The following is a 22,046-nucleotide window of genomic DNA, read 5'->3' as shown; positions in this document are numbered from 1 at the left end:
TGAGTGGTCAATGCAGCAGCTACATAATTATGAGTAATATCGGTCATGCCTCGGAAAATCATACAAATGCTACTAGACCTGCAGCTCTAGTAACTTGAATAATCTATTGGACCTAACAGAAATGCCCTTGACCTGTAAACTGTATCTAATTTTTTAATCCTAGGCAATTATTTAATTTTTCAGAGCTGCCTTTTTTTCATTCTCACTCATAATGCACCTTCAAATATGTGAGTCCAGCATTTCTGCTGTACAAAAAAAACTCTTGTTTGATTAAATGGCCTAAACGTTTGCTCTGTGTATAATAAGAATTTGTACCACCTATAGTGTACACGTAATCCCTGACTTGCCTCTTAGTTTACTAATAGCATTGCCATCAGGGCAGGAGTGTTCCCAATTCATGTTTAAACACACTTTGAATAAATATATTACTAAATCATGATGTGGTAGCATTCTGTCATTTGCAGATAGGTACTTTCCCATTGAAATGGCCAAAAACTCTCCAGCAAACTTGCAGCTTTACTGATTAAACTACAAGGTGTGTTAAAAATAATCTGTGAAAACATTTATCATTTTCACATCACAAAGTAAGTGTTCTCATTTGTTTTCATCCTACTAAACATGTTTTTTCATCCCACAGAAGTACCAAAAATGGGCTTTCACAACTACTGAAATATACTTTGAAATGTTTGTACTGTTGATTTGGTTATTTAAGTGTTGTGTATTAGGAAAAAAATCTGACACACAGCCTCTCATTTCACACTTTTTGTACAGCAGGTCAGACAGTTCACGTTACACAATCCTTGAATAATGCAGTCAGATAAGTTAACTGATTTCTGACCTCTTTCTCTGAACGCGGAGCAAGTGTGATAAGATAAGAAAGATTTAAAGGCATTTTATTGCTTCTTCACTTTTGGAGTGAGCAGAACACCTGTTCTTTGTCAATTTGCCAGAATGGGCAAGTAGGTTCTATATTTAACTCTACCTAATAAAATCTGACTCTCCACAGCGAGCCAGTAGATTTTGAGGCCTGTCCTGGCCATCCAGGAAATACACAAGTCCAGTATTATTGAAAGCTTTTATTCCAAAGAAAGCAGGCAGCCGACACGTGTTTAGTCTGACAACTTTTTTCATGGCTGCAAAAATACAGTATTGGATAGTATACATAAGCAAAGCATGGTATAAAACCGTTCTAGATACAACACACCCAACACCAAAACACATCTCAGATGTGTAACATCCAAGCAGAATCTACTAGCACTAAAACATGTACCCAAGAAAGTGAGCAGTCATGAAGAAAAGTTGATCTTAAAGGTCCAAAGACACTTGGGGCGGTGGGGCAGAGTACGGTCAAAGCGTGCAGTATCTGCAGGTGCTATGTATGCACAGTGTAGGAGTTTAAAATGTAAACGTTTATGCTTGTGGCTGACAGATATACGTTTTGTTTGGGAACAGCAGTAGGACCAAAGTCGCTTAGAAGTTTCCAGTTTCATGGTCAAGCAAGTGTGAAGTAGTTGAGTTATTAGTCTGCGTCCATCAGGCATAACAAATGTTAAAGGTGTAAAGCCATCCAGGATTAGGAGAAGTGTGAGGATACAAGAGCGCAAAGTGTTTTGTTGTCTGCACAAGACAAAGTGATCCATGTAGGAGTCATCATGGAAACAGGTATTGTCTACATGTGTCAGGACATGGCCATCGGGGAACACATCTCCTACAGTATGCAGGTCATGGCATAGTATGGTGTGTTTGAACATGTTTTTTCTGCGGTAGCCATGGGTGTGGTAGGGGAGTATAGGACCGCACCCCCATTACCCTTATGAGTTTTCTGCCATGCTGAACATCTGGCGGATGAGGTTTGTATATCGGTAGAGTCTATGGGGATGCCCTTTGGGGATTTAGATTAGAATGGTAGATCCCCAGGTTGGTCCCTCTCGGGGTTAAGATAAGGGATCCAGATGATTCCAATGATACGTATGCTGGCATTGTGCTGCAAGGTAATAGTTAGAAATCTGGAACGCCAAAGCCACCATGTTCATAAGGGAGAGTCCGTGTATTCCAGCAGATGAGGCTTGCGTCCAGCCCAGATGAGCCGCAGTAAGAGGCTGTAGAGCATTTTAAAATACTGCTGTTAGTGTTATAGGAATGTCAAGAAACATAGAAAGCGAGGGAGGGCGACCATTTTGATTATGGCTACTTGTCCAGCCGATCGAGAACCGGAGTTGAATCCAATGCTTCACCTGCATCTTGAGTTTGCCAATGGCTGGGCCGTAATTAGGTCAGAGTATCTCATCTTTGCCCCTATGCAGGTGTATGCCCAAATATTTGGTGGAATCTGCATTCCATGCTAGAGGGTGTACATCATTCACAGTTTGGGTGCTCTCGGTGAGTGGGAACAGCTCAGACTTGACCAAGTTAATATGCAGTCCTGCAAGATGTCCTAAACAAATAATTTTGCTAACTAGAGGGAGGAGATTGTCAGAGGGGTGACAAACTAATAGTATTATGTGTCATCCACATATAGGGAAAGTAAAAGGAGGCTTCTCGTGAGTTGAAGGCCTCTGCATATGTTCCTGGAAATGGCGAACCAGAGGGTCCATTGCAATGATGAAAAAAATGGGGAGGTGTTGGAAAATGGGTTATTGGTAAGGGCAGGTACGTACCTACACTTAGCAACAGGCCATTAACCTCCAGTTAGGTCTCAGAAAATTAAACCCAGCTCAACCCTTGGTAGCTTGGCAACGAGAGACAAGGCTTGATTTAGGAGACAAAGCGTAAAGCATTCAAATGTCACAAAACAGTAATTAAATAAAACACAGGAAACAGTTAAAAAAATCCAAAATCAATTTATAAAAATAGATTATATTTTATCTTTAAAATGACACCAAAACGAATAAACGAATAAGAGGAACCGGAGATATGAATTTTTAAAGAATTTATGCTCTATAGCGCATAGAAGCAACTAGCGCTCAAAGGGTTAATAAAAAAAAAAAAGTCACACTGGAAAGGAACAAAGCCCAGAGTTCAGGCCACCCACGAGGTAACACAGTCACACTTACTTTCAGAAGTGTTTGATTCAGGAAAGTGGTCCACAGCACCAGCCAAGGGTTCAGAGGCTCTGGTGTACCTCTTAGGGTCTGGGACTAAAACTCCCACAATGCACCTCTTCAACTTATGGAGTTGCTCCAAACGTCTCCAAACTTCTGGATCTTCTTCCAGAGGTATTTTTTGTGTCCTTGAAGTGTCCACAACTTGATCCAAGGTTCCAGAAGCTCTGAGTTGCTCCTTGGGAGTTGGGATTACAATTCCCAGAATGCACCTGGTCAGAATCCTCAAATGGCCACTGGACGCTGGTCAGCTGGGCTCTGCTTGAAGGACTTGATGCAGGGGACTCTGGGCAGCTCCATTGTACCTATAGCAAACAGGGAGTCCCTTATAGCAGTAGAAGACAGGTAAAGTCCTTTTAGTGGTGAAGCCAAAGTGTGCCGCAGGCCAGGGGTCCAGCAGGGCAGTCCTTCTCCTATAGTTCTTCCTTGTTGGAATCTGATAGGGACCTGAGGTGTGGGTGCAGGTCTGTCAGTTTTATCCCTGCTCCTGGGTGAAAAACAGGGGGGGGTCCTGGTTCTCCAATCAGGTGCAGGGTCCTTCCCCCTGTGATGACCACTTCCTGGGAAGTGTCAAAAATCAATCCCAGGGAGCAACATTCCTTAAAAATCCACCATGGCTGAAAGTGATTTTTGGAGGTTACATCTGGCTAAGCCCACCCATTGGTGTGGCTAAAAATCCTAAACACCCCTCTCCTAATCTAATCAAGGGGCACCTAATTGTCTGGGTTTGCAGGATGTGAGGGTGTTGCTAGGTTGCTCCAAATGTCCTTCTCTGCCTTTGAAGACCAGTTTGGCAGCCCTCCCACTTCCTGCTTCACCATCTGCCGAGGGGAGATCTCCCCCAGGCACATCTTTGTGTGGAGCCAGGCCACTTCACACCTCATCAAGGCAGCCTGGCCAGGCTGCCAGAGGCGGGCCAATCAGAGCACAGCAGCAAGAACACTGCAGGGCTGAAGTTGGCAACTTTTTAGGTAAAGTTTAAAACTCTTTACCGGAACAAGTTATATTAAATCCCACAACTGGAAGTTGTGGGGTTTATTATAACAATTTGATACCAAACTTCTGGTATCTGTTACTTAAGGGGACTTTTAAAATTAAGTCTCCCCATTCTAGCCTATGGAGGATATTCACTACAATGAGGGGAAAACGAATTTAGCTGTTTTACCTCACCAGGGCTTATATAACTATTTTTATAAGGTCCCTGCTTATAGTTAGATGGCACCCAGCCCTAGGGGCACATAGGGCGCACCTTAGGGGTGACTTATATGTAAAATCAAGGTTGTTTAAGACTTTGGAACTACTTTTAATACTTTCATACTGGGAAAGGTTGGAAGTTTACTACTGTCAAGGACAGAAGCGAAGTTCTTCCAGGGTTGGGACAAAGTGGTTGGAGGGGAAGTGAACTTGTAAATGCTCAAAATATTTTCACGTGAGCAAATCTACACATGCATCATTGCTCGTACTAAAATACAGTTAAATATTTTCTAGGAGTACAATTTCCTGGCCTACTTCTGTAAATTCTGGTGAATTTATGAAAACCACTAATGCAAAGACATAAACCATGGGTGCACTTTCGTGACTTTCTTTAAGAATTGGGCCCCTGTTAGGTCTGGCGTCAACAAAACCATTTTGTTTTTGTCAAAGCTATTTCTCCCTCTATCAAATTATCATCTGATTTTATTGTGTGTGTGACCGCATTCTGCTCTTCCACAAGGAGCATATTGGCACACAAAGTAGTTCTGTTCAGTGCCAGGAACTTCATTGGCAATGTGTGCTTTTTGAGACCAAAAGGTATTTTGTTTGGCCAATATGTTACAATGGTGAGGGCCTCGTAGCTCCTACAACAAAGTGTTATAAAAGCTGTCAAATTAAGACACATTGACAAAACCAAAAGACTGACAACCAATGTTGGATTGGTTGGCTTTGCCAGTGCCTGTTTATTTTCATGTTTCCCATAATCTTGTTGAAAATGTTTACGCTGATTTTCCATTATGAATTTTTTGGGGAAATACTAGCATACTTAAGCTTTTTACTAAATGATGCTTCAAAGCAATAGTATCTAAAAATCCACAGTATTTAGCAAAATGTTTATTTCCTATTTGCATTTTTTTTCTGAACAATTTATTCTGAAAGCAAAGAAGCATCAATCTTGCTTACAAGCTTCTGCAAAAAAATTGCATCTGATCGGAGAGCGTTCTGAGAGCATTATACCTAGCCTCATATTGTTAAACTTTTCAAATGGTGGCTAACTGATATTTGTAAGCTTTATACAAAGCACCAGTGTGGCCATCAAGACCTGGAGCCTTGGAACCATCTAGGGCATCTTTTGCCTGTAGGATTGCCTCACAGGTTATGGGTTCATTCAGAAATCTGTGCTGTCCATCAGTTATCCATATGATTGTGATATCTGTAAGATAGGCAGAGCTCTTGATCCTTCATTTATGGAACATGTGGTCTAAAAGACTTCAATAGTATTTTGGTATTCCGTCAGTATGCCCTCATTGTCTGAGATAGTGTTCCGGTAGGGAGGTGTAGTTCGGTGACATAACCACTAAGATGGTTAGGGTGGAGAAGTTGTCAGTGTGCCCCCAGGTTTGTGTCCCTTCCCATATCGCCTTGCAGTGGCATTTTCCTATTTATGCCAACTCTCTGTCCACCAAGTCTTGGAACTTGGTCAACATGACAGAACGTTTGTGCAGCAGAGGGACACTATATGGCTGAGAGGCTGCCCGATCTGTCTCGCAATTCAGATTCAACTCTGGCTAATTTGGAGTGTGTATCTTGTAAGATGCCTGCATGCTTGGCTATACAGATGACACAGATGTACGCTTTGAAGGCCTCCCAGAGGGTAGCTTGTGTAGATACCATGCCTACATTCAAAGTGAAATATTCAACAAGCTAGTGACGTAGCTCATTGCGGAAGGTTAGATCATGCAAGGCCTCACCATGAAATCTCCAGTAGCATTCCTGACCACCACCCTAGAGTACATGTTACTCTAGGAGAACTGGGCAATGAACAGACAAGGTGCACGGTAGATGCCTCGCCCCTGTAGTCCAGAGCGAGGAATTGACAGATAAGAACCAAGAATAAAATATTGTCTGCACATCATGGGGAGCTTAATAAAAAGTATATTCAGTGGTGGGGCAATGGTGAATGCGCCAGATGTCATTGAGGGAGTGATTTTTAGTGATATGTCAAATGACCTATAGGGCAGTTTACCACTCGGCACTCTCCGGAGTCAACCGAAGGATTTAAGCACCATGTTGAAGTCCTCACCCATTATGACAAAATCCACCTCCTGTGTGTCTATATATCATGAAAGAAACCAGGGGCATCAGTGTTTGTGGCATAAATGTTAATCAGTAATGCACATTTGTCCGTCAGCGTCCCAGTCAGTATAATATAGTGACCCTCAGAGGCATGTGTGGAGGGGGAGAAAGGGACACTTACATGTTTGAGGATGCAGACTCCCCTGGAGTGGACAGTTATAGTAAAGTCAGGAAATAGCCAGGATAAAAGTGCCTTAATACTGGAGCTCGCAGGCAAGACTGATTGCGGTGTCTCTATCCTTATAATTGAGAAAGCGTGCTATGAGTGTCTGTGCAGGAGGTAGTGGACCGATCGACCAGTGTGTGCGCTTTACTACAAAGATGAGAAACTGCTGAGGTTAAAAAGGTCTATGAGCAATTGTTCTTCAAATGCATTTGGACCTCCTGTTTTGGTGGTCTCTGCAATGCATATAATTCGAATGCGAGTATTCTTGCTAAATTTCACCTCATTCCTGATTGCCACTGTCTTGAGGATGCATTCCATTTTGTCCAGACATTTTGCTGTGGTTGCTGTGCCATCCTCCAATCCAGAGATGCGCTCCTCTGCATTGTTTATTCTGGCCATCTAGGCGTTCCCCCTTTCGATCAATGTGCCTTGTGAGTGCATTAAAGTGAGCGTCTGTGGAGTGGAACCCAGCTCTGTCCAAACCGGAGTCTGTCGGTTTATCAGTATCGGTCTGAACCCTGGCGTCTCCGCGTCTTGGAATGCTCAAAAGGCAATTTGATCGATATCAGGCTCCCTCAGCCCATTATGAGGGTTGGAAGCCGGGCGGTACCAGAAATGGTACATGGATAGATGAAAGGAGGTGTGACACCTCAGCAAATGATAGGTGAAGTGGTGACACTGCTGCTTCTGGCCAAGCATGTGGTTCCAAAGCCCCACACACCCATTGCTGTCAATGAGTACCAGGGATAGGCCAGAGCAGCAGATACAATGGGAGTTCAACCACTGTGGGACGGGGCACAAATTGCATAGAGGGGGCTCCCCGGCCTGTAGGCAGGTAGTTCACAATGCAGCTGTAGGGGAGGATGTCTGACACTACAGCATGGCCAAGTGCCTCCCCTCTGCTGTTTCCCCTGCACAGCACACCATGCAGAGGGATTGGGCTCGCCCACCTTGTATGAGAGGGAGCTTGGGAGTGGTAACAAGTCCCAAACATAGAAGGGTTGGGCACAGACCTTAGGCAATTATGAAAACAGTTGCGGCAATAGAGGGCACTACAGCAGATCATGAGGTTGATTCCTCACCTGTAGGGGCTTGGCCCACTTTCGCTTCCCCAATGTTGCGATATCCATGAAAAAAAGTGGGCCGTACGAAGGTGCTGGGCGTGGTCTGCACCGTGCCAGCTGCAGCAAAGTCCAAAAGTGCTCCGCAGCAGTGGCTGCATACGGGCGCCAAGGCCTCTGGTCCCTGCAGAGCTTAAGAGCACGGTCCTTGTCGATCCAGACAACTGGAGCACCCACCGGCCATGCACTGGGGTGTGCGATTCAGCCAAATGGTGATCATGTCCAGGAAGGACAGGTAGTGAATGGGGCCTCCTCAGCAGCACAGGGCAGCACTGTAGTGGGAGGGCTCGTATGTGTCATTGGCGTGGCAGTCTTCCTTTGCCCCAGTTTTGTTTTTTTTTTGGTGAAAATCTAGAGCTCCAGCGGGATTCAGCAGTTTTGGCCCCTGTTGCTGCTGGGCCTCTGAGGCACTTCTGGTCTACACAGGCTCCTTGTGCTGGATCTGGGCTAGAAAATGGGTGCAGCAGCCAAAGAGTCAGCCATCTGTGGCCCCCACTATCTGCATATCACCCCCATTACATGGATGGAGTCAAATTAGGTTTTGAGGTCGATCCTTGCTGTTTTTGGGCCACTGCCACCAGAGCTTCATGGGCAGTTGGCCATTTTGGATGCTGCAGTGGCCAAGTCCCCTGTGAAGGAGCGCTTAAGGGTTTATTAGCCTGTTTCAGATCAACGTCTTTACATAGCCCTGTAGCAGCAAGATCCTGCCTCATTTATATATACACATATATAAATACCTTTTTAGTTTACTTTTCAACTGTGCTGCTAGATACACAAAGGTATATTACTGGTGGTGAATAATTGCCCCTTAAGAGCTGAGCTGCCTCAGCATGGGGACGTGCAATTGCTAGCCAGAGTATATTAGAGTTATAGGTAAGATACCTTTTCCATTCCTGGCAATGCCCTATCACAGAGAGAACTTGGAGAGCAATGATGCAGCACTTGGTTACAGTATGGGATGGCTCTCTGGTATGCTACCACTGGGTTGAATCGTTGCATATATGGAGCGATTCTGCAGTCTAGGTATGCAAGAACGTTCTCTGAGATGGGCTTGATCATAGCAAGGACAGGTGTGTCCAAGATGTGGGGCAGTCAGTTTGTAGCAGAATTTGCAGTAGGGCGTATGGCTATAGATAGACTGGTATATGCTTAAACAGGTACAAAAGTAGCTGTTGTCTCACAAATTTCACAAAATATGGGTGATATGTTGAGAGATACTTGTTCAGCGTTGAATTGGTATTACACGAACAGAACATGGTTTGATTGGTCCTGGTTCAGCCTTTGTCCAACATTAGTTAACCATACCCACATTGAAATTATATATTATGCAATTTGTCTTGCTTGGAATGAAAATTTTGCTGGATTAGTTTATTTTGTGCGTTCACCTGGTCAGAGTTTGTGCGGGTTTTTTTCTTTTATTTGTGTAAAAACAATACAAATGTATAAATGAAAAAATGTTATGTTGTGATTGTTTTAACAATCTTGATATGTGTTTTTTTTTTTTTTTTTTTTTTGCCGGGCATCCAGTGCAGCCCACATTGACGAATTAAACTTCTAAATGTGCAAATACAACTCATTATCCTCTACTATTTAGAACTGTACATCTATTTTACTTATATCTACACCAGAACAGACCGGCAGGTTATTGGCAGTCCTACGTTCTGTCTGTAACCTACACATACATACAAAAGGGTACAAGTGCACTAATTGGGGGATTTAAACTCCATGACTCCACATCCTACTTCACAGAAATATTTAGATATTAGGAAAAGACACCTCGCCTACAAGTAGTGGAATGCTTTATTAAAGGTGTCTTCTCCGTCATTGATTGGTAAATACCCCACCCGATTATGATCAACCACTTAAGTATTAGCTTCTGCAGAGGGTTCCACAGATGAATTGTCCCCCAACCTTAGGTTCGCTTTTCTTATTTGTGTTTATGCATCCATTTTATTTGCCCGACCGATCATTGTGGGTATGTTAGCGGTTTGTGGCTCGCGCTTGGAGCTGTTCAGGGCATTCTTTGTGAATTCCTTTTTGGCTAGCCGCTACATTTTACTGATTAAATTAAATATAAATTGTATGAATACATTTGTCTTTGATGGGCCTGATAAGATAAAGGACGTGTCTGAAAGTGGTTTGAGATATGAAGGGCTGGGGAAGGTTCGGTATTATAGAGATCACCTTTTAGATTGAGTGTTCTTTTATCTCAACTGAAATCTGTTTCCTCTATCCTCCAGCCTTTGGCATTAACAGCATTTTATATCAGCGTGGAATCTACCCATCCGAGACCTTCACTCGTGTGCAAAAATATGGACTCACATTACTTGTGACGACAGACCCAGAGCTGAAAAAGTACCTGACAAATGTGGTGGAGCAACTTGAAGGTATTACTGTTTTAATGAGCTTACGTTTTAAACTTTAGGATGCTTAGAAATTTCAACAGCTGAGTACTAAGCTGAAGCATTACCCTGGAAAGAGTCCTTAAAATTAGTGGTTGCCTCAGTTAACCTTTTTAAGATGTTTAAAATTTGGTTCATATAGAAATTGTTGTCTTGTGGGCAACAATGTGCCTTTTTCCCAGCTCTTTTGACAAGTCCATTTGAATTCTGCTCGTTGTGCTTCTGGTCTTTTTTCACACTGAGTTTTTCGCATTCTTTGGTTTAGTTAGTCATTCACCCTCCCCTCCCACAAATCAAGTTTACGATTAGGCAGGTTGCTCTGCTGGAACGTTTGAATGTGTTTACCCACAAATGAGTGAGGCTAAAAAGACGTCTGCATGTTTATTTGCAACAGTCTACTGCTGTCAAAGATACAGACAAGTGTATGTGCAAGGTTGACTGTTTAGTGTAAATTAATTTCACACCTTTTCTAACTTCGAACATAAAGTAACACTCCGAAGGAAAGAAAAAGAATCTGGAGGAAAATATAATTTTCTTCAATATTCCAAGCTAGCAATACAATCTAGTTTACTAGCAGACCTTGACTTTTCCTAGGTGTAGCGATCAGGCTTGATAACTTTGTTTCCATTGATAATGATTTTGGTATAAAATAACACACAACCGGTGTCTAATAGCATAACCCATCAGCTTTGCCGTCAGTGCCTAGTGGAGCATTTTTGATAAAATCAACAGATTGCTAAATCTTTTCCTCAAGACTTTCCTTTGCAGTAGTACTTTATGTTGAAAGTTGGAAAAAGTGTGCAAGAGGTTTTTACTATAAACTGTCTTGCTAAATATACTCACTTGTCTGTATATTTGACTGCGGTAGACTGTTGCAAATAAATATGCAGACATCTATCGTTGTACTATTTTTTTTTTTTTGCCTCATTTGTGGGCTAAAACATTCAAACTGTCCTGCCTAGCGGCAACCTACTTAATACAAAGCTTAATGTGGGGTGGGGCAAAGTTGAAGTAAACAAAGCATCCTACTTGTGGCAGTTATAGTAATCCCAGTTTGAAATCTTCTACCTAAAGTGTGGGCATGTGAGGCGAGGCCAAGGACCCATGTCTCACCTTAAATTGCATTTGCCACCACTCTGCACCTGGCAAGCTGCAAGTTCCTGACCTGGGTGTTTCATTGTAAGCAGCGCTTGTTGATCATAATTGGAGGGGTGGGGGCGCCATCTATGGCATGACATTGTGTGTTTGTACTTACTGACATATTCCTTTAGTGAATGGCCAGCGTGTCTATTATGGCTTCCCTTATAGTGAAGCCAGTGTGTGTGAAGATGCAGGTCCACAGCAGTAGTATTTTTTTTGCTATACCTGGATCTAGTTTGTATCCATTATATTTATTAACGGTGGGGGTAATAGGTTTGTAGTGGCTAGGTCAGTAGGGAATCTTTGCTTAAGAGTTATCAAGAATTTCTGACCTTGTTAAGATGCTCTTACGTGAGAGTAATCCAGAAACCTATTAGAATTGGCATATGGGGGTTTACATTTTTTTTATCCTCCATCAGGCTGAAAAGGGGCAGAGTATGCCAAATCTGCCCCTTATGTTTTTTTAAACATAATTTCAGGACCAGGGACAAAGTCCCAGAGTTCTCAAATGACTACCATCACATCTTTGCTCATGTGGTGGCAGCCAATCAGGTCTTTGGACTCTGCTGTGTGAAATATCAATTTTTTTTTTAGCCTTAACTTTTTAAACTCCTGAAAGGAATTACACAAAATCACAAAGCAAACATTCTGCAGAATTTGCTGCAATTCCGTTCAACAGTTTTTGCGGTAGCACTGTTTAATTTTCCTATGGAAAAATAAATGGGGAAATGTGTTTTGGGATTCTTTTTTTTTTTTTTCTCGGCCCTTCTTGAGGGATCACCCCTAAACTTACATCTATATCAGGTCTCGAAAAATCATAAAAATGTTACTAGACCTTGCAGGTGCAGTGTAATAGCACAAGGTGGAGTATTGTACAGTGGAGTGGTGTTGAGTGCAATAGTTTATAGCAGAATGGCGTTCAGCGGCGTGGGGTAGAGTGTAATAGCATACAGTGGAGAGGCGTACATTGGATTGGGGTGTTCCAGTCGAATAGCATAGAATAAAGTGGTATGGAGTGCACTACACTGGAGTGGAGTATAGCGGAATGGCATACAGTGGAGTGGTGTACACTGAAGAGGTACAGAGTACAGTTGTGTACATTGTAATAGCATGGTGTGGCTTAGAGTAATGCTGTAGACTGGAGTGCAAATCTATTCAGCCATTTTCTCGATTTGTCAGATGCAATAGTATATAGAAATATCATTGGTGGGGCAAATGTGTTTTGGTACCCCCCCCCCCCCCCCCCCCCCCCCCCTTTATCGTTGCACTCACTTAAGGATTCACCACCACAACAAATTACATCATCTCAATATACAAAATGCCATAGATCTGGAAAGTCCCCCCCCCCCCCCCCCCTCCAAATGGTGATTCATCAAACGGGTGGAAAGTTATTGGGGAGATGATATCTGAGGAATTCCTATCGTTGGGAATACTAACAATAATACAGAGCACCAATCAGATTTTTTTTTTTTTAATCTTATGTATTTGTTTACATAATCATGTGCTCATAAATGTCTTAGTTGTTCATGTAGTAATTCGGAAACATCACATGTGGTCTAGTCTATTTTTTGGCCATCTTGCTACTTGTAGTAGGATTGTGTTACACATGAAGGCAAAAGTGAATGTTATTGTTATAAAAGAGTTTTTTTCCCCTAGTGGTCATTTATCATGCCCTTCAAATAGTAGCTTGTGTGGCTAACTGCAAGGACAATTTTTCATTTTGTTGCACAGGGGTGCATAAGAAAGATGTTTTTTGTTTGGCTTGTAGGGCCAGTTTACATGCTGTCTGGCTCACAAAATAAAAGAAAACTTATGTAGTTTTAAGATGTATTCTATTCATTATGTATTTAATAGGTTTTCTTTAGCATTTGACCATAAATGGTTCATTGAGTTAATGTAGTAAATATGAAATTTTACATATGCAGTCTAGTGTTTTTTGGACTTCCTTGCTACTTTTAGTAGTATGGTGCTACAAGATATCACTAAGTTTATATAAAAATGAAACCTTATAACTTGAGAAATACTTGTTACATACCTGCAGTACCCAACACAATCTGTACAACCAAAGATCTAATGCAGCTAAATTTCAGCAAAATCATGCTGGCTGTTTATGTAAAATGCATTGGATTGCAAGCCTGTTTCGGCACCCTCCCCCTTTTTTTTTCTTTCTTTGCACTCCCTTTATAAAGTGCCACGCAATGTTCAGTACTCAGACAATGAAGTGGGGGTGCTGAGGGAGTTTTGCAGACCCTTATCAAACGGGTACAAAGCTATTGAGGGACAAACAAATAAACAAATAAAAAAATCAGTTTGGTCACCCCAACTATAACTTAACTACAGAGTGGCTACTGCCACTCTAGTATGTATGTGCTGTGTGTATATTCCTGAAAAAAAAACAGGTTAAAGTGACAATTGTTTGGAATTGTTCTATTTTATCTGACATTGAAAGAAACCATAGAAATTCACTGGGGGGGGGGGGGGGGGAAGCAGAGGTAAATGTAACGTAAGTTGAGAATTTAAGCGCCCTCAGAAGCTTTTAAATATACAAAACCAGTTAACTCTGGTAACCATAACTCTTGTGCCTTAATGTAAGTAAGTCGCACCCTGCCATGCAGTTTTCTCACCAATTTCTATTTCTTTGCAAATATTGCAGTGATATTATTAATGATGTAATGAGTGATGTGATATGTTGGGTAACTAGCAGCGCATGGCTAGGGCCACGTAGGACCCCATCACCAGGCTGAGGGGTTGGGCGGGTGTTTATCCTTACCGAGGCCCTTATGACTTTTTTTTTTTTTTTTTTTCTTCAGGGTGACTGCCACCACATCTTGTTGATGAGATGAGTCAATTAGATCTCGGCATGAGATCTGTATGCCCCACGGGTCCTCTGTGGTGTGAATTAGTTTTGAGCGTTAAATGCTAATACTACTGAACAGATTTACACCAAATCACAAAAAAGACACTTTCTGAACCAAGATTTAGCTCTGTGGCAATTTGGTCTGTAGCTATGCTTAAAGTTCCTGAGGGGAGTTAACAGGGAAAAGTAGTTTTGGACCTCCTTTTTTTTTTTTCTTTTCTTTTTCTTTTTCTTTTCTTTTTTTTTTTTTTATCTATTAGCCCCCACTTGACAGATAGCCAAAACTTTCCAGGAGGGAGCGGAGGCGAGGAGTTTTTGGAAGGTTTTGTGAAGATTCGCCAGACAATGCCAAATATAAAAACAAGCCAAAGAATACATTTCCTCTGGAAACACAACCATAACTATAACTACCCAGTGGCAATCGCCACTGGGTAATGAATGTTTATATGTGTGTCTGACTTGATTGTTGTAGCCCAGTATTTTGGAATTTAATGTGTCTTCTAAACTTTTCCTATGTTACAGATTGGTTGTACAAATGCTCTGTTCAGAAGTTGGTCGTAGTAATAAGTAGTATTGAAAACCACGAAACCCTCGAAAGGTGGCAGTTTGATATTGAATGTGACAAGACTACAAAGGAGGAGAGGTACATTCTAATGGTGCTATTTTTCTCTCGTAGTACTAAATTTTAGTTTGTAGATGTGTTACGTTTGTAAATTGACTTATGACGTTTGTGGCGGATTACTTGGGTTTACAGAAACTGGGAAAGTGAGTGAAATGAAAAAGGTTTTTTTTTTTTCCCCCCCTTACTGCACATGTCAATCTTATATTTAAAATAACTGTGTATTTTCCAGTTTGTGCTAGAACTCTTGCTAGGCTGATTATGTCCTATATGAAAGCCTCAGATGCCTTTTATGGTCCTCCAGACTTTGGGGTGCCTTATTGCACCCATGGTCTCTTGTTCACTTTCTACCTCATAAAGGGGGGTGTGAGCTGCAATGCTCTTCAAGACAAGCTGTTAAGGGTGCAACTCCAGTCATGTACCTCAGTCACCGCAGACCATGGTCTTTATTCCCCTCCCATCCACTTCCATGGTTGTGGCACTTGAAACTCCCAACAAGTTAATTTGGCATGACTTGTGACTCTCCAAGGATTTGCTTCAACATACTAGAGGAAAAGAGAACTGCTTTTCACTGCAGAGAACTCCACTCTGAGGGTCTTAAAACAATCATTTTTTTCACACCCACTTGGTTTTTAGGTAACCAGGTTACATGTGTCAATATCTAAAAATTGGCAAAAACTACTAATGAGGACTCCACTTATTACTCATGGGAAGTGATTTGAGAAGACAATGGATTTACTTTCATAGTGTACAATTTGGAACTTGGTTTGGCTGCATCTCCTAAGATTGACTCCTGCATTTTCATTTTTAGTTTAATTCTTTTTTGGTGCACTCTCGACCACAAAGGGCCTGGCTCTGACGCTTGGGTTGTGAAGTGTAACTGGAAGAGTACACCTTCCTGGCAGAAATGTCCGTTACTTGATAGTAGTTTTCATAGGCATTGAGCTGTAGAAGAAATATTTTGTTCTCCAACACTGCCGCTAGCTTTGAATGGTCAATTCAGCTCTTCTGTGTAGGGTTCATCCATTGTAGACAGACCAGTTATTTTGTGTTTAATCTGTTCTTGTGCATGCAAGATGTAGTCCGTGGTGGGGAACTAAACATTAGAGTGATTGTACAAGAGAAGTTTGACATTGAGGTGTTTTAATGTTTAAAAGTTTGTATTTCTAAGGTATAACTTTCAGAGTGGCAAAAGTGAAGTTTGAAGATGAGTACACCATGAGAAAGGGCTGATCAAAACTAAGATAATAAAACCATATTTTCTTGCAAACCAGGAGCTACAATAGTGTAGTGTATATGAAAATATATTTAATTCTTATTGGATAGTCACATGGTAAACAATTTAGGGAGAAAGCTCAGCCATACAGAAGTTCAGACTAGGGTCTGAAAGGGTTGTATGGTATTCGGGGGGTACTTTAGCTACAGAAGCGAACAAGATTTACAATAATTTCGATAGGTGTGTGGCCTGCGCTGGTGCAGTGTGTACACGCTAGTAGAATGCTGACCCATCTGCAACTTAAACATTTTTCAAGTTTACCTTTTCATAAGTAAAGGGGTGTGCAGGAATCTCTTCGATGCAGCATAGTCTGCTTACTGTCCTGCAGATGGTGGTGATGCTTGTAAAGCTGGTAGGGAGAGCGGATGGGTGGGTGGCCACAGAAATATGTGCATAAGTCCTAGCAAGCAGTGGCCTCATGTATAAGCTATTCCTATATTTTCTCTAGAACAGAGAAGAACACGGGCCGGCTGACAACATGCAGAGACTGGCATGACCGTGTGAGGCATGTACAGGAGCACCTGTGCTGCACTAGCTATCCATTCGAAGCACCCTGTAAGGGTCATGAACAATGAAAAACCTTGTTATAGTCTACCAGACTGAAGCCTGCAAAAGCCTCTCAAAAGAGAATCATGCAGTAGGGGTACCACCAATAGGGCAAATAGCTGAAGTGTGCCATAAGAGCCCCTACTGCGATGAGAAATGTCAGGGAGTTCCATCTTTTTGCACCTTTTGGGGAAACTACATTTCCTCAAACTCACACCACATGGAACGCCAGGAGCGCTTTCAATGAAACTTGTTCAAGTTGAACATCCCCTATCTCATCAATCCCCCGCAGTTGTTGTTGATTTCTCCCAACTTAAGACTGCCACTGTTTCCAGAGTGGTTAGAAATATACCTTTTTAGGAACAAGAGTTGTTTTGCCTCATACAGTCTTTTGCAAACCGACAATCCAAAAGTTCAACATCTCTACTGGACCTGCTTGTCGAATAGAGACTTACTCACCACAACAACCCCCTGTTCATCAAACTACTGAAAATAATGACTACAATGGAGACGTCTCTTGGGACGGGGAAGAACAATCTGCATGCCTAGTAGACCTACAGACAAAATCAACTTAGTCCTTGTCTGAGCAAATCCAGACTGTGACATCAAAAATGTGTGTCCTCCTGGCCAAACTCTTAAATAAGATGTCCAGTCAGTTGGTGACAGGGTGAACAGCGATCGTCCGCTTCACAGCGCCAAATCTCAGTTAAGGAAACTGACAACAGCAAAAACCCATGTGGGCATCAACAAAAGAAAAGCTAGATGCTGATCTAAGGGTAGAAGAGGACCATAGGTAAGGGAAAACTTACTCCTGAGAGATCATGGCGAAAATAGGGAGCTGACTAGACTGACTTAACAAAGGTCTGGAAAAAACCTTTCTGCGTCTCAAGCAGACATTTTATGGAAAACCCAATAAAGCGGATATCCTACTAGTAGCTCAACTGAGATGGGGGAAAAGATGGCACTCTAGTGCCAGGTTTCAAGATGGGTTACTGACTGGGCCAGAAACTGGGAATGTTCTTACCAGGTGCCTTACCAAACTACACCCTCCATCAAGCAGTAGATAACTTTTTGGCACCGGTCCCATTTCCTCCTTTGCTGCAGAACATGAAAATTGATCTGGAAATGGTAATCACAAATGAAGAAGTAGGTCATTAAGTCTCCCGCCCCATAAAAAACAAGATTATAATGGCCTAAGCAATGGGTTCTTAAAAGATCTTCCTTGTTGCTGGCCCCTTAACCGACTAGGTGGTTCAACATTTTCTGTGAAAATGGGTGTGTGACTGAGTCTGGTTGAAGCAGAAATAATTTTGATATACATAAAAGGCAACAATAAAGAACAGTGTGCCCCTTATCTACTGATCTCACTTCTCAAATCAGACCGAAAAATCAATATGAAAACGTTGGCGAACAGACTGGAAGGTTGTAAGCTCTTTTGAATCAATCTGGACCATTCTGGATTCATAGGAAGTCGCCAGACCTTTGATAATGAGTCCAGCATTTGATCAAGAGGGACACTTGATGATCCACACCAGTGTTACTATTGTCAATAAATGTAGAAAAAAAAATTTCACCATGTTGAATGGCACTTGAGCTAACAAGTACAGGGCAAGGTGGGCAAGGGGGCCATATATTTAAAAAAAACAAAAAAAAAAAACGTTGAGGCTACTAATAAGCATAAGAAAACAAACTTGGTTAATGGGGATAAGTGAGACTGTTGGAGACTCCAGTGCGACGAGGCATGGAGGTCCGTTATGCCGTTTTTGTGTTTTTATTATATTTTTTTTACATTCGATTGAGCCTGTAGCCCAACTGATCACAGACCTTAGGAGTACTGGGGATAGAGTTTAGGGGGTTCACATCTTCCAGCATTATGGGAGGGTATTTGGGTACTAGATTAACTATATAAAATTTGCATCTTGGTGATTAAAATGGACCGGCTTCCAGAAATAGATGAAATCTACCTGTTCAGGTAGGCATAAAAGGGCATTAAAAATCTTGGAATGCAGATTACACCGACCCTTCAAGAATTGTATAAAGCAAACCATGCATCCCCTTTAAGAAAGAGCAACTTGGTTAGGTAGGGGCTGATGCCCATCACGTGGATGGCAATTAAACCTAAGATATTCAAGAAAGGTGCTGCAAGGAGCTAGTGATTTTTAGTGGAGTTTTGCCAACCAGATATAGATTTACTTTGTAGCAGCACAGTTGTGCGTCACCTTTGATTGGTCACTCCATTAAATGGAAATACATAGGCGCATCATTGAGATGCAACTACGGGCTCCCCAAACAAACTCGGCAACAATTATCCAATGTAAATATTACAAGACTATTCATGGAAACCGTGGACTTCTCACCAGATCTAATGTGATAACTTCTTCTCCTTCTCCTTTTGATAAAACATAATTTCCCTTTTGGAGGGCGGGAGATTAAATCGTGCTGAGATTGGTTTCAAGGCCCTCATTCATATCCTTCACCCTCTGTAAGACCGACCTGAAGCTTACAGAAAACTATAGCCATTGGTAGTTCCAAATAAGAAAGGTAATTAGGGAGGACTGGAAAAGTGAACATGCACTGTTTATTAACAAAACAGTTCACTTACTACAAAATAACCAAAGGCTTTATCCCTGCGATCTATGTCACACTGAACACTCACCTGGAATCTCATTAGTGGCCTTTGGTTAGCAGCCCAAAAGGCAGTTGGGCAGGGACAACCCAGTTTTAGAGGAAGAAGGTCTCCTACGAATCAATGCACAAACCATCATCATAATGTGAGGGTAACTCATCCTCATTACCACGGTCATCTCTAGCTGGTAGTAAACTCTACTCGGAAACTGAACCAAAAAAGCTAATTGTACCTCTGAAAAGGGCTCAGTGGTAATGGAAATATTGCCTTAATCATGCTGTACAGGAACCAGGTGCACTGGAGTGGCGTTTGGGAGCAATGTCGTCAAGGTGGAGGCAAATTTCGCTTGGGTCAAACAGAATGGTAGCAGATTCCCCCCCACCCCCCTTTATCAGTGGTTCCCAACCTTTTGACTTCTGTGGACCCCCACTTTATACTGGAAGCCCCCCCCCCCCCCCCCCCCCCCAAATCATTACTGGGATCTGGGGAAACACCCCCACACACGGAGTCACGCAGCTACTCTGAGCAGCTCTCAGAGCACCTATATATCTTAACTCAAAGGTGTGCAGCCTATTGATAAAATAGGGCCACTGAGAGGGTTGCAGACTCAGAAGTATGGAAGGGTTATTACTCTTGATGGTTCCTTGTGCCAAAGAGGAATGGAATCCTTTTGTCCCATTTTAGATCTTCACCCTCTGAATGCCTTCTTGCGGAAGGACATTCAAATGGTGACACTGGTCTACATTCAGTTTTTCCTGGATCCAGGACACTAGATGGTGGCCTTGAACCTACAGGACCTATACTTTCATGTACCTGTCCTGCAGTCCCACAAACGTTATCTAATACTCAGGCGCTTAAGGGATAATCTAAAGGTAAGGAGTCTGTGATTAGGTAGAATATCTAACAACTTTACCAAAGGTTAAAGTTTTTGTTTTGGTGTTCAGTTCTGTAATTCTAAATTGTTTAATTCAAAGTACGGTATGTTTTTAAAACAAAATGAATGTATATTGAAGGGACAGAATGGAGAAGCTGACTAAAAATAAATGTGAGGTCTACTGAGGAAGATGTTATAGACAGTTTACATTAAAATGATAGGCAGTGTCGAACTGCATATCTAGTTTATTGTAATATATCATTTCTGGAAATGTTGCACAAAACCAGTGGTAAAGTACAATTTTCTGCGCACATGGCTGTGCACATATTCATGGGCTTCCAGAGTGATCCATGTTTTGTGCACAGCAATCCCTTCAACTTTTGATAAACACCATATTCTGGGTGTTGGATGAAGGGCTTATGACCAGCTTGGTCAAGCCCCACTGAAGGTAGTTTGCTAAATCCAAAACCAGTTATCTTTTGGTGTTGCCTTTCCCCAGAGGTAACATTAATGGTAATCCTATGCCTAGAGGTGCATGGGTGCAATGGAAATGTAAGTTCGTTCTAAAGACTGAAATTATAGTGATAGTGTTCAGCTCAAACATGGTAATGTTGTATCAAGAGCTTTATTGAGAAACCACTAACCCGACAGCAGCATCTGCTCCCATCCCTTCAACTGTCCAGTATCTCTGCTCCCGATTGCGAGCTCGAGTCATCTCACCTAGAATCTGTATGGCAGAGATTCTAGACTGTGCCCAACATTCTTAAGCAGCCACAACACATAGCTACATTAAATGTTCATATGGGTGGAAGAAAATGTGGCATCCAAAAGGCTGAGTGGTGTGTTTCCATGTTGTGACTTATTTGCAACGCTAATGAGCACAGAGTACCATTTAGGCCAAAATTTACTGTGCTTTAGCACGGGCACTCGTGAAACACCAAGCAGTCACCTGCAACTCCGTGGCATAAAAAGCAATGTGTATCAACTTTTGGTGCAACCATTAAAACTGGTACAGTGCAGGCATCAGGAATACAAGCTTCTCTTGGACTGTTTCAAATTCAACCATAAATACAGCACATAGAGCATGAGTAAGTAGTCGGAAACCAAATACTTCAGACTTTCTTGACTCTGAATGATGTAGTTGAATGAGAGTACAACATAAGTTAAGTCTATCGCCAGTAAATTCTAAGATTCACATAAAAAGAACTGTTTAAATTGCTTAATGCAGACCATGCGTCTAGAGAAAACAAAATGCTGGCAAAAGCAGACCGTGTGATCTGGTTAAGAAGTTACTAGCTTTGGGTTTCCTAAACGTATGATGTAGTAGGCTTTACATTTGGAGAACAAGTTTGACCGTCTATACACTTTTCTTTTTTTCTTCCAGTGCTCCCAGAGAGAAAACTCAAAAAGCTATCCAGGAAGAAATTCGATCTGTCATCCGTCAAATCACAGCTACGGTTACTTTCCTGCCTCTGCTAGAAACTGCCTGTAAGTATTGAGTAATGCTAAATTCTCAATTATGCTGTCAAGCAAGATACAAATTGCATTGAAATCAACCGTTTATCTCAAATAGATTATCATTTGCAGTCCCATTGAGACTGAACAGGTTCTTGTGTCGGCCAATTCCCTCCTTGACATGAGCAACTTCAAAGCCCTGTTTTGTTTCTGCTGTTTGCGTACTTTGTGGAGGGTTTAGAAATTTAGCAACCCTCTAAATTGTTTCTACCTGGTTTAAAAATATTGTGTGAAGTTTGTTAGTAATGTTAGAAACGCGTGGGGTTAAAAAAACAAAAACTAACTACCAGAATTCTACAAATGGTCACTGGCTGCACAGCTAAACTGACAGTGTGCGTTCAGTGAGAAAGTCTGTTAAACGAAGTAAAGTTTAATCTGCCCACTGCTTCAGATGCCTTTAACATTTGACGTTAAATGCATTTATTGAATGTGTAGGTCATGACGAATACATGAAGGTTACACATTTATTTCAG

General features: G+C 41.9%; 1 protein-coding gene across 1 annotated transcript in view; it reads left to right on the top strand.

Moving 5' to 3' along the window:
* The window catches only part of MAD2L1 (mitotic arrest deficient 2 like 1), a 38,292-nt gene that overhangs the window by 588 nt on the left and 15,658 nt on the right, over positions 1 to 22,046 (top strand). Inside the window, exons 2-4 of the mRNA XM_069230183.1 lie at positions 9,959 to 10,105; positions 14,640 to 14,760; positions 21,443 to 21,546. Of these exons, the coding sequence (XP_069086284.1) occupies positions 9,959 to 10,105; positions 14,640 to 14,760; positions 21,443 to 21,546 (372 nt within the window). The remainder of the gene's footprint in view (positions 1 to 9,958; positions 10,106 to 14,639; positions 14,761 to 21,442; positions 21,547 to 22,046) is intronic.

This window comes from Pleurodeles waltl, chromosome 1_1 (assembly GCF_031143425.1).
Source record: "Pleurodeles waltl isolate 20211129_DDA chromosome 1_1, aPleWal1.hap1.20221129, whole genome shotgun sequence".
NCBI classification, from domain to species: domain Eukaryota; kingdom Metazoa; phylum Chordata; class Amphibia; order Caudata; family Salamandridae; genus Pleurodeles; species Pleurodeles waltl.
The sequence above is the reverse complement of the archived record's forward strand: the minus strand, read 5'-3'. Positions and strand labels throughout refer to the sequence as shown.